Source organism: Poecilia reticulata, chromosome 21 (genome assembly GCF_904066995.2).
Source record: "Poecilia reticulata chromosome 21, P_reticulata-male-v2, whole genome shotgun sequence".
Classification (NCBI taxonomy): domain Eukaryota; kingdom Metazoa; phylum Chordata; class Actinopteri; order Cyprinodontiformes; family Poeciliidae; genus Poecilia; species Poecilia reticulata.
The window spans coordinates 5,826,748-5,840,195 of record NC_088850.1 but is presented as its reverse complement, the minus strand read 5'-3'; the positions used below and the strand labels follow the sequence as shown (position 1 = coordinate 5,840,195).

At 38.5% G+C, this 13,448-nt stretch overlaps 1 protein-coding gene across 2 annotated transcripts in view; it reads left to right on the top strand.

Moving 5' to 3' along the window:
- Positions 1-13,448, top strand: part of jag2b (jagged canonical Notch ligand 2b) — a 52,473-nt gene that overhangs the window by 13,216 nt on the left and 25,809 nt on the right. For both annotated transcript variants that reach the window (XM_081602249.1, XM_081602250.1), the window contains exons 3-5: positions 6,724-6,778; positions 11,888-12,145; positions 13,236-13,296. In XM_081602249.1, coding sequence (XP_081458375.1) covers positions 6,724-6,778; positions 11,888-12,145; positions 13,236-13,296 — 374 coding nt within the window. The remainder of the gene's footprint in view (positions 1-6,723; positions 6,779-11,887; positions 12,146-13,235; positions 13,297-13,448) is intronic.

Below are 13,448 nucleotides of genomic sequence, written 5' to 3'. Positions count from 1 at the left end.
ATTAAAAGTTGGTGCAAATTGTTCAAATGTTAAGATTTGATTCGTATTTTAATCCCGTATAATTTGACTTAAGCATACACTCCAAAAACCCAAACTCTTACCAAGTATTTTTGGTCTAGTGCAAATATCTTACTACACTTTAAATAAGATGAAACTAATTTACAAGTAACTTTTCAGCAAGATATAGAAGCTTGTTTTTAGTTAATAGTTCATTATATTGGTGAAAGAGTACTTGTTCCATTGGCAGATTATTTCACTAATAGGACATTTTTCCCATGTTGTAAGTGAAATAATCTGCCAGTGTAACCAGAACTGGGTTGCCAGGCGACGGGCTGGGGTTGGCTGACGTTGCTAGGTAACGGTGTCAGTGGAACTAGAACTTTCAGGTCAATATTTCCTTAATATAGATGAAAAACAAGCTCTTATTTCAAGTGAACCAAGATATTTTTACAAGAAACTAGACCAAAAATACTTGGTAAGGTTTTATTTTTTGCAGTGTATGATAAATTGTTTTAATGTCAAACTGTAACTGGATTTTTTTTTCTGTTCATCTTTACTTCTGTCACCTTCATTTTTAAGCAAAAGTCATACTTTGTGCACTTTACACCTGGATATTTATGCAAAACTTTTTTTCTTTTGGTTCACAAATTGAAGAGAGGAGAGGTGTTACATCTGTTCATAAACAATGATGTACATTTTATTGGGATATCACAATGAGCACATGAAGACATGTTTCCAAGTCGAGCTTTCACACTTCAACTTTCTGCTTGTATGTCAGAAAAAGTGATTTATTGTTGCCTCCACCTCCTGGCCAGGTGCTTGTACTTCATTTTTCTTTTCCCTAAGGTGAGGAAATATCCATTTACTAAAACCAGAGGTAATGTTTGCCTCTTTGACCTCATTTTATGGTGTTCGTGTGTGAAGGCTTCAAGACAAGGTCATTTTCTGTGAGAATTTCTCATCTTCCTGCCAATAACATCTCCACATATACTTGGATTTTGCCCCTGGAGGTCTTTGATCTTTGCCCCTGAACAGATTGAGGAGAAAGGTGAAGCGGATATTTACTTTCTTCCCCACCTACTTGGCGAAATGGAAAGGAAACACCTTCAAAACTTGTCCCAGTAAACTTTACATCCAAAACTTCTCCTCTGGCTTTGACTTGAAATGTCTACGCTGTAATTTTACATTTGGAGAACAAATGACATCCCCTGGTATCACTTTGGTAGTTACAGAAACGGCGATTGGAGGCTGATTGAGATCATTTAGTAGATTTCTGTTCAGTACTGGTTTCAGTCAAGTTCTTACTATGTTTTTATAGTAGACTTGGTTCAATTAAGACCAAAATTGCAACATTTTGTTGCATTTTCAGCTTGTGTGGTTCACTTTCTCGATCCAAACTTTTTGAAAACCTGTTCCCCTCCTCGCCTGTAGAGGCACTACACCAAGAACTACTGAAGGAAGTGGCATGAAAATCTCAGAAGACATGAGCGCAGCTTCCTCCTCAGCAAGATGAAACGCAATGGAGCAGGGCCAGATTTTAGCGGCTGTAGGATGAACCTTTTCTCTCAGTAGCACCAAACATGAGCGTTTGCGTTGGTTATATTTACCCAGAATGCCCTGCTCTATTGTCCGGTGTTTGCTTTTGGAGCGATCTCCGGTCTTCTCAAGAGTTCACTTGAACCAAACCAAGACCTCGAGTTTTTAGGCGGACCAGAGTTGATTTTTACTTTTTATTTTTTTGCTCCATTAGGAATGGGAATCGCAGAACCGGATTGCAGTCGTTTAATTACTTGGAATCGTTAAGCTCCTGGATCCTGGTTAATGTTGGTGCCATACAAATGAATAATCTCCATCTTATATTAACATTTATAGTCGGATTCAATAAATTAAAATATTTCTGATGAGGCTCATTTATTATATAAACAGGACCAAAATTGTCCTACAGAAAGTTCATGTTAAGATGCTCATTTGACAGAGATTCTTATTGTTTAAGAAAGTTTTAGCTTTATTTGAATTGAATTTGACATGGTGCGTATTTTGAAAGGGTTTATTTCCTAACTCGGTGAGAATCGATAAGAAAATTGATAAATTCTCATCAATTCCCATCAGAATTCAGTTGTGCGTTCTCACCTCCCCAAACGGACCGGACTCTCAGACAAACAGCCTGGAGTTTGATGAAATCGGACTGATCGGGATTGGTGTGAATGCTCCTTTAAGGTGATGCTGAAAACATCAAGAGACTGTTTGAGTGATGCAGTTTGCACAAGCTGTGATGCAGCCATTGCAAACCCAAAAGATGGGATTGAGATCACAGATTAATGAAGATTACACTCACAGCTATTATGGGCCACGGGATGAATCGCGTTTGACCCGGTGTCCCATCAGAAGGCAATAAATCAGCTGGGAAGACGGCGGTGGATGATCAGGTCACCCCTCTGTGACATGGGAAACGGAGATATACGAAGGTCACAGGGTGTTTTCCTTCGAAACGAATTGTGTCTGTTGGAGGCGTCAAAAAAACACGTGTGAAAGACTCGAGTTCAATCAACATTTGTGATCCCAGCCTTCCCCCGAGAGACTACGAGTCAATCAAAGCTTCAATCTACAACGCCAGACTCTGATGGTGCTGAATTGTGGGCAGACTGGGATCAGGCCTGGGATTACACACCAGACCCGGATCTCACATTCTTAGTATTCTTCGAATGCAAACATGCACGTCACCCCACATGCAGAGGGCTGACCCCTCTTTTCAGAACGAAGCGTGCAGATCCCATGCTTAGTGACCCCAACCTGCCCCAGCTTCCACTTCCCACTGCCATCTCTCCCTCTGTCCCTCCCGTCCCTTTTTGCATTTCAACGACTACCTTCCACTCATCCGTCCTCCCCTTCATCTGCTGTGGGAACCTACACCTGTGGCTCTCCCCAGGCAGCACCATCACCACGTCTTCACCCCGTTCATTGTTAAGTTGGATACCTTCTTAAAGAGGGGTTTTATCTCGTTGCATTAAGCAAAGATGCTCCATGTTTTTGTGCCATGTCCCAATTTTCCAAAACTAGGATTCCTCTGCCTAAATCCTCTAATCCATCAGGAGAACAAGTAGGATTTTGGCGCTTTGACCTAAAGTGTGTTCTTTGCCTTGTCAGGCTGATATCAAATATTTCTACCTTGATGAAAGACTTGAAGTCGGGCAGATTGAGATCCCGTTTGTTTTTCCTGAAGTGCAACCCGTTTGGATTTGCCGTGAGGACTTGACGGAAGAACCGCTGGCGGCCGTCCTGCAACTGTCCTGCTCAGGCTCGGCAGCACACATGCTGACACTAATTGTCCTCGTGCTGACTGCGTCTCTTCACGGACAATGGTTTTGATTGGAATGGGGGTGAGTTACGGTGTTGGGACAAGGGTCTTTGTTTGGTAGCCTTTCCCTGTTCCCTCCCCCAATCCTCCCCTTTATCCCCCTGCCCATCCATCTATCTTGTTCCGACCATTTGGGCAGCTGTCACTTAATCCAGCTAATCACAGACTGGGATGGTCTGTGGGAAACCAGTCTAGTCCATGGCTTTGCTCCTCTGACTTGAATCATTTACAGCATGTAGGCATGCAAGCAGCTCTAGATCTTTGTGAAGCCTGAAAATAGTTTTTATATAGATTTATGAAGTTACAGCCAATGATTGCCAATCATTTCCTTTTCTATGCATTGGCATACACACCCACACACCAGCCCACGTGCTCAGACCGGAGCAACCCGCCTTTCCTTTTGTGGCGGGGGGATGGGTGGAAAGGTCAGAAGCCGAGCTACGTGTCGTGGGATGATGCACGTTTATGTCACATCGCCGGAGCTGCATCTGCTGCACGCCTGCAGTTGGATTGATGGTTTACCCAAACATCACCTGAAGTTTGTCTCACTCTTTGGTTTACACTTTGGTAGCTTCTTCGTCTTACCTGTTGATTTGGCGTCTTGCATCTTCCCAGCTATTCTCTCGTCACCCATGGTCTTTCACAAAAACACTCCCCTCCCCTTCCTCCTGCCACAACCCACAGCCAGACAAGCCTGCTTAATCCCACAGCCCAGCAGCTACCAGCTTGCAGGTCCCCCAGATCAACAACAGACTTACAAACACACACTTTGCCATCTTTCCCTTGCTGCTTTCTTGATTCATGCATTCACAAATCCATTTTTTTTCTCCCCTCAACCAACCCCCGCCCCGCTCCAATATCCCGCCGGTGACATTACACTGGAGGTCACAGCAGTCACACTATGGGTACTACGACTGTCACTGGGAGTGATGTAATGACTGCTATTTAGGTCAGCTGGTTGCCTAGCAGTGATGCTGGTTTGTGTGTGTACATCTATTTACATTTACTCAAACAAGTCTGTGCTGTGATTGTGCAAAATGCAAAAAGTTTTACAGTCTTTATAGGCTAAAATATAAAATTTTTTTAAAATTTTAATCATTCTATCATTTCCAATCATGTTTTTAGGCCACATCAATGAACTGTGCAAATGAAGAAAATGATTTGGTATCGATGGGCTTGACTTATCCAAATACTTTTGCTTCTGTTCAAAATCGTTGACGTTTTTGAGTGTAAATTTGATAAGCGAGCGAACGATGTTCATCAACACGCTACAAGTGTAAAGCATAACTTGGTGTGAAACGTGATAATCCACTTACCGGTGATTTAACTCCCCATCTGACAACCAAGGGCAAAGCCGGTCCATGCAGTGCACATCATCATGCAGGCAGAGTCGCTTTATTGGCAACCAGACCTGCAGGGGACAAAGGGAAATTGATTTTAATATTCATCAGGAAGAAACTGAAGCTCATTTGCATCAGAAAAACGATGTGAAATATTTTTACGTTTTATTTTTTGTACTTCCTATAGGAAGCTCAGTGTTTGGCAGTAATCTACTCTGACCACAGCTTCAGGTCATTATTGTGGTTTTTATCCAGATTAACCATTTTCAGTGGCGGGGGGCTCGCTCTGGAATTGCAGCACCCCCACTTTTAGTTCCTTACTTCTGGTAGAAACTCTTAAAAAATCTACCTTTTTATGTTTATGACAACCTTTTATTAAAATATGTTTAAAACAACCCAACTTTTTGACTTAAGTTCAATTATCAAATGGGCAAACGGTTGACTTCAAACAGTTTTTTACTAAAGTCTGGACGATTAATTGTCCCGGAAGTTATTGTGATAAACCATATGATTGTTTTGAGAGCCTTTTCTGGTAATATAATGGTATAAAAAAGAAAATAAAAGTTACATTTTAGCAAACGTTTAGCACTGGAACAGGAAGACATTTTAGATGAGCATAATAAATAAATCAAATGACAAATTAAATGAATCAGAGTCGCTAAACAAAATCGTCCTTCAGAAAAAAAGCAAAGCAAAAACCGAAGACTTTGTCATTCAGTTTTTGGTAGAAAGGGGAAAAAAGAAATGAATCATACTAAATTATTGAGCTTGTTTTAATTGATCATGCAATTGATTTATTGATTTACTGCTTATTGTGACAAGCTTCAGTTTTTATATTAATCAGAGAGCATGGTAACCCATAATTCTCCTTTTTCCTATGAAGCAAAAGGCTGTTTGTTTTCTTCAAAACAGGAAGGATTAGAGAACATGCCATTCAAGCAAACTAGAGTAAAGGCAAAATAATTATTCTCCTAAACTTGTCCTGATTTACAGCTACAAAATATTTAAGAACATTAAAAAATACATTAATTATCCACATTTTGCTTATTTGTCCGTTTTGTGTCAAAGTGGGAATTTGTAAAAGCTGAAACAGAACAAAAGTGTTAAAACTCCTTTTATTTATGGTGTTTTTTTTAAGAATCTGAGTTGATAAAAGTAAAAAAAAATTCCCTTTGAGATCTATAAAGTATTTTTGAACTTAAATTTGTGCGTCTGTACTCTGCAGTCGAAGAGTTTAAAACTGCTGGAACTGATAAAAACGAACAAAGCTTTTATTCTCACATCCTACAGAGAATTTTATCAGCATTTACTTCCATCTAGATAAAAGTTGAGATCTCCAGCTTATAATTTAGTTCAAGTCACAAAACCACTTTGACTTTCTTTTATTAACCACTTTTCCTCACAGTTTTATTTAAACTCCTTGTAATGACTCCAGTTACGGCTTGTCGTTTATCAAACCATTTAAAAACTCAACCAGTTCAAAGCTCATTCTGATAACGACCTGAAAAAGTTCCCTCCTGAGCTGAAAAGCTGATATTTTCACGCTCCATGCAGAGCTGGAGGAAAGTTTAACGCAGTCGATGGTTGCTGCTCTTCGCTCTTCTCCAGTTGCTGCTTTTGGCTGCTGACAGTTGGACCTACTGTAGCATGTTCTCTTATTTCTGATCATTGGGTTTCATTGGGGCTGTAACTCTAGCAGTTCTCTGTAGTCGAGCCAAGTTGAATACCAGACTCTGTAGTAGCAATAAAATAGATTTTTGCATCATCTGTTCGAATGCGTGTTCAAGACTTAAGTGACTGAAATGATGCTCCGCTGCTTTTTGCTGATGTTCCCTTTGCATTGAGTCTGATTTGTGTTTAGACACAAAACAGACGTATTTTTCTGGAACAAAAAACATGATTTGTAAAATATATTTTTGTACTGAAATGATGCCTCTGGAGTAAAGTATTGTTTTGAGACGTATGAAGAGTAAAGTCTGTTTTCTAAATTCTCATTGTCGCTCACTCTGTTTTTTTTCCTTTCTGCAGCGAACCTTTACGTTGATTGTTGAAGCCTGGGACTGGGACAACGACACGCGCAACAGTAAGTTCATACTTTATAAGTTGATCATTTTAATCCGTTTTCCTTCAGTCTTTTCTGGACATTTTTATTTTAGCTATTAGTAACTGTTAATTAATCGTTTGAAACAAATGATAAATTCTTTCTAACTACATCAGAGACATCTGAAGTAAAGATTTGATGCTTTTATAAAAACTGTTGAACACTATTTAGTTCTTTCATTCCAAAATGTGAAGTTGAATAAATAATTCCCAATAAATAAAGATGATTTCTGCTTCTGAATTGCTATTAAGCTACACAATGTGGAAACATTCTTGTTTTTATTTCATATTAACATCATTGCTTCACTAAATATGAGGCAGAAACAGACTTGTATCAGATCTATTGAATTGTCATTTCATTATTATATCTTCAGTTCTTAAACCAATTGACTTTTTAGAAACTTTTTGCACAGCCTCATTTTGATGATCAAATATGTACCAATTTTCCAGCAAATGTGTGACAAAAATAAAAATAGTTTTTTATTGATTTGAGAAACCAGTACATTTAATTAAAGGGAGAACATGTCAAAATTATGGCTGCAACAAACTATTATTTTAGTAATTGATAGAAAAGCCACATTATAAAGATTTTTCACTTAACTTTTCTTTTTTTATACGCAATATTAGAAATGCATGAAAAGATGCAAATAAACAAATCAGTTTCTTTCTTTAAATAAGAAAAATAAACATTTTATTGCTTGAAATGCAATAAAACTGCATTAGTTTCATTAAATTTGATCCGGGTAAAGCTAACAGAATATCACTTCGGGAATTTTTCTTCATCACATTTACAGACAAAAGTGATTTTATCCAAAATGTAAAATGTATATATATTTTTGTACAGTTTTGTCTTGATTACTGCAGATTATTTTAGTGGTTTATGTACTTAAAAATGACTGAATTAGTTGACGATTATTTGAATAATCATGATTAATCTGATTAATCGTTTCAGCTCTGGTCAAAATTAGAAACTTGGAAAAGTTTTTGAAATTTTCTTGAACTAATTGGAAAGATCAAATAAAAAGACGCACAAGTTTGTTCGATTAGAAGAAAATTGGTAAATTTAGTTCCAGGATCTTTGCAGATGAATGTATTTTCAATGCTCTGATGAATGTGAATGTTTGTGTTGGCTGAAAATTCCAGAATAGTTTTTCTTTAGGTGGGAGTTTACGCTAAAATATTTTCACAGTGCAAACCTTGACTGTCTGTATTTTGGCTCTGATGGTCATTTTTGACCAGCTGTATCCTGTTTTTTTTGTTTTTTTCCCTTTGAGTGTGTCCTCCTGGTGGACTTCTTTAAACATTTTATTCCACATCTGTGCAGAATCCCCGTCTTGAGGAGGAAGCATCATCAGCTGTAATATCCGCATGTCTGAATGCGGCTTTGATCGGCAAAGATACCAATAATTACTCAGGAGATTTTTCTACGCGTTGATTAATGCAGAATCGACGGTTTCTGATCATCTCGTGTTTATTTGAGGTTTTTGCGTCCTGTTTTGGCGCCCTCATCAAACAGACTTCCGCCTGTGGACGGAGACAATGGAGAATAAATAGATCTTGACATCATCACTCTTTGATTAGCTGTGCGTCGTCTTTTGTTGCTGCATTAGTTGAGTAAATTTGCGGCTCTGATGGATCGGAGGCCTAATTGTTGCTCGAAACATTCCAGTCTGTTTCCTTCCAGCCTGAGCCAAGTCGCCGTAAAGAACGTAAATGGATGTTTCTGGTCTGAGTGTTTAGAGCGTCTTAAATCAGTTTCACTTAACGTTAATCACATTTACTTTTTTTTTTTTATCTTGGTTTTATATGTTTAGTCTCTAAAGAAAAGACTCTGGCTGCCCCAGAACATATTTGAAAAAAATGGTTAAACTGATTAAACTCATATTTTTAGTTTTTAATCCTCAATCTCTAATGTGTGATCTAGAATTATTTTCAATATCAGGACCAATAAAGGTATTGGTAAATTTACTGCCACCACCATACATACTGTATGTCTCAGCTGATGGGTTTGGTATGATTGGCAATTTAAGAGTTTCCCACCTAAACTGTGAAACAAAAAAGTGAATTTCTGGTCTTTAGAAGGTAATGGGGTATGGCTAATTTATTAAGGCACTTTACAGCAGTATTTGTAATGATTAGGACTGGAAAATGTATTGCGGTATAAGCATTTCATATCAGTTGATCAATAATTGTCAACATTAACTATTCATGTATTTTTTTATATATATATCTGAAATGCTGCCAAACTTTCCTGTTTCATTCACAGTTTTCACTCCTTATACTTTTGTTTTTTATATTTAGGCAGTTTATAAGGCAGAGTGGTGGAAGTGGCTCAACAAGTTGTTGCTAGGTAACCGAAGTTTGGCGGAACTTGTAACTGCTTGTGGTTGCTAGGTAACCAAAGAGCAAGGGAGGGAGTTGATTCCACCAACTTTGCTTGCTTCGTTGAGCGGCTAAACCTGTGTTCAGTTTTCTGTTCACCTTGAAACTAAGCTGAAACTGTTGAATAGATAAAGCAGTTTGATTTGTTGTTGGCTTTTTTTTTGATTCAGCTGTTTTTTAATTTTATAAAAAAAATAAAGAGAGAAAAATATTGGAAAAATGTACCTAGTTCTTTATAGTGAACGGTATGTTGCCGTAGTCTGAATACGTTTTGGAAGAAAAATGGAAGTTTAAATTTTCCCTTTTTTTCCTGAAGTTGCATGAAGTTTTTGAAAGTGAATCTCCAGTTTTTCCGAGTGGGATCTGGATATTTGTTGAGACTTGCTTTCAGCAGAGCTGCACATTTTTCTGAGAGGTTCTGCATTTTATAGTTGGGTAGATCACGCTTTCTGTGGCGGTTAATGGACCATACAGCTCAATTTTTAACAATTTAAAAAAAAAATTTTTCCTTTACATCATTTGGACCCATGTTTGTTTTAAAAGGTCAGGTTAAGGTCAAAGGGTCAAATAAGTCCTGAGGTCCAACATAAAAACGGATATTTAGTCTCATTATATTGTAATACATTGAACCAATCAGGAGAAATTGGTTAGTTTTCAGCCGACCAACTAGCATCACTATTGTACTGTTATAAACTGATGAAGGGTGTGTCTCCTTTGAGGTTTTTTTAATATCCTAAGACTTTCCTCTTCCTCACTGCCAGACTCGCTGGTCATCCAGACGCTGTGTGTTGGTTGTGCATACATCACCTTGTACGCAGACTCTCTAAACGTTCAGTATTGACGGCATGACTCTACAAGTCTAACAGACCTGAAGCTGAACACGTCGGCCATGACTCAGCACGCCGGTCTGGTTCTACATAAGAACCGATGCGTGGGTCCGTCAGTGGATTCCTCTCCTCCACCGTCACATCCTCCCGTCTGCCTCCACACCCCCCTATCCCACCGCGTCCTCAGGAAAGGCAGCTGGCTGTTTTCCTTGTGTTTATCGAACAGGAAGTGGAGCGGACTGGGCGAACTGGCCCACTGTTTAGACACTTGGTTGCAGAGACCGGCTTGGGCCCAGAGCCCATTGTTCTCTATCTGGCAACTGGCGAGGGTTATTTCTGTTGTTGTTGTTGCTTAATTCTGTCCGACATTGTGTAAGTCCCCAGCAGAGGAAGGTGCAGGCATGTGTGTGTGTTCCTGTTTCCAACGAGTCCAAAACCGTGGAGAAAAAGAAATCACGGCTCCACAGCGATTGTTTGTCTGCCTTGAGCTCGCTTTGATAAATCAAATTGTTTTCCTGATGTTGGGTTTCTCAGAACGTTGTAAACTGACATGGATAAACATGAGTATGGAGGCCCAAAGCGCTCAAATGATGGATAAATTGAATGGTTTTCAGTTAGCTAATCAACTGGTAATTTTCACATTTTCTTAGGGCTGTCATAACAAATTTTGATGGGCAATAAATTGTCACTAATTATTGTGATAAAAGATGAGAGTTGTCTTTGTGACCATTTTCAAGGTGTATATTATCACCACTGCAAGAAACGCAGGTATTTTTGGTCTCATTTCTGGTGCGAATGTCTTTGTTTGCTTGAATTAAGAGAAAACTAACTTGCAAGTAACTTTTCAGCAAGATTTAGGTGCTTGTTTTAAGTCGAGTCTTCCTTGATATTGATGGAAAAAGTTCTAGTTCCACTGGCGCCGTTACCTAGCAATGCCAGCCACGCCCTGCCCGTTACCTAGCAACCCAGTTCCAGTTCCACTGGCAGATTATTTCATCTGTAAGTTACCCTTATTTTATAAATACTAAGATATTTGCACTAGAAACTGGACCAAAACTAAATACTTGGTAATATTTTTTGTTTTCAAAATCAATGAAACAAAATTAAAAACCATTCTTCAGATAAAGTGGATTATGAAGTCTGTAGATATAAAAAAATATTAATAATCAGAAGGGAAATTTTGAGCCCGTTGTGATTTATCATGCGATTGTGACGGATTTACTCCCTCTATCTGATATCAAAGTATTTTCCCAAATGAAAACCGTTTGGATCAACTTGTTTATAATTTAGTTTAATTATAAAGCAGTTTTCAAATCACTATTTTAAATAATTTCATTGCCTTCAGCAAATATTTCATTGGCTTTCAAGGCGTTTTTGGAAGGATAACATGCAACCATCGAGACTTGTCGGGGTTTTTTTTAACCCCAAACTTGACTTGAAATGGTTTTTATTTCTTTTCTTTTCATGTGGAGTTTTTTTCTCTTGGGAAACAAAGGGGCAATAAGGTGCAGTTTGCCTTTCATTTGCTACCTTACATTTAGATCGTCACTAAAAGGAAGATCAAAGTTGGAAGAGGCTGAAGTTGGCCTTAAAGACGGGGTGTGGAGTTCAATCAGTAGAGCTGCTGCACATCTAAGGCAAAGTGAGTCCATTGAGGTGCTGAACATCTAATTAGGCGACATCGTTTGAAGATTTTCCGGGCATGTAGCCCTGGAGCAGATCCAGTCCTTCCACCACTGAGGGACCTGATCCATCCCATCAGTCCTGGGTTGATGGATCCTTTGATCAGCTTTTGTTTCCCAAATCGGGTTTAGGGTTAATGTTTTCTCAAACTTTTATTCAAACTACTACATCGACTGGACATCGTTTCATGTTCGTTTCAGACGGCGAGGAGCTGCTGATCGAGCGCGGCTTTCACACCGGCATGATCAACCCCGGCGATCCCTGGCAGACCAACCGCCATGACGGGCCGGTGGCTCGCCTCGTCTACCGCATCCGGGTGCGCTGCGACGAGAACTACTACGGGAACAAGTGCAACGAGCTGTGCAATCCTCGGGATGACTACTTCGGACACTATCGCTGCGACGCTTCAGGGACTCGGGTTTGTCTGGACGGCTGGACGGGCAAAGAGTGCAAGACAGGTCAGCGCAGAAAACACTTTACCAACTAGATTATAGCTGTGGAACCGACTACTGGTCCAACCTTTTCTCTAGATCATTGGTGGTTATAAAAGCTTGGTTGTGTAAATCTCTAGAGTGGAGCTCGATGGCATACTAGGGCCATTGTTGATGGAAAGAAAAAGATTTCCACCAAAAATTTGGGATTTATCTCAGAAATGTCCTTTTTCTTGAGTTACAGAAGTCAAAAAAGTTCAAGAGAAAAACTCAGATTTTCTAGAAAATAAAAGAACATTTCTTAAATTAGTTTAAAATTTTGAGTTCCAAAAGATAAAAAATTTCAAGAAAAAACTAAAGTGTTTTAGGTTAATTTCATCAATATAATTTTTTTTCTAGAAAATTTGAGCCCCAAAAGTCAAAATATTTCAGAAATGTTGGAGAAAACACAAATAAATTCCTGAGAGTCAAATATATATATATATATAAAAAAAAAAATTCAAATTTTTTTAATTAAAATTTCCTAGAAAATTTTAGATTAATTTAAGAAATTCTGGAAAAAAAACGTGGAAATTTCAAACTTTTTCTGAAACTCAAATTTCAAAATTTTACAAGTCAAATATGTTCCACTTTTGAAAATTGGCAACTTTTGAAAGTGAAATTTCCAATTTTGTTTTTCTAGAAAATTTCTGAAATCCAAAATGACTTTTGTAGTAAATGTAACTTTTGATGCTTAAAAAAAAAACATGTATATTTTTAGAGATTAAACTCGAAATGTAAGTTTTCTTAGAATTAATTTATTTTTTCCGGTGAGACTCAGAATTTGAGTGGATTATTTTTATTTTAACTGCAGTGCCCTGACAGTGAAGACTGGGGGGTCCTCTGTAAATCATTCAGCTAACCCTGAAAGGTGTGAAAAGATGGTGGTGAAACGGGTGGAGCTGTTTTTAAAAGCTGGGTAGAGTTTTACATGCAGGTCGTAAAGTTGTCCCTCGTTTCAGAGCGCCGTTAATAACTGTGTCTTTGCATTCGGTGAAATTATGCTTTTCCCACCTTCACCGTCCATTTGTGACATTTTTCAACGTGAGAATTTGACGTTTTTCTCGTTTTTCTCCAGCGATCTGCAGACCAGGCTGCGACCCGGTAAACGGCAACTGCTCTGCTCCAGGCAAATGCGAGTAAGAAATATTTTTTATTTTTGAGCTTCTGATGGTAGATGTAATCATGAATAATGTATTTCTTGTATTTTGGCATCGGATTGTTGCCACTTTGAGACAGTCTTATGTTTAAAGGGGAATCCTGCAGCATTTTGAAACCATAAAAATCTTGC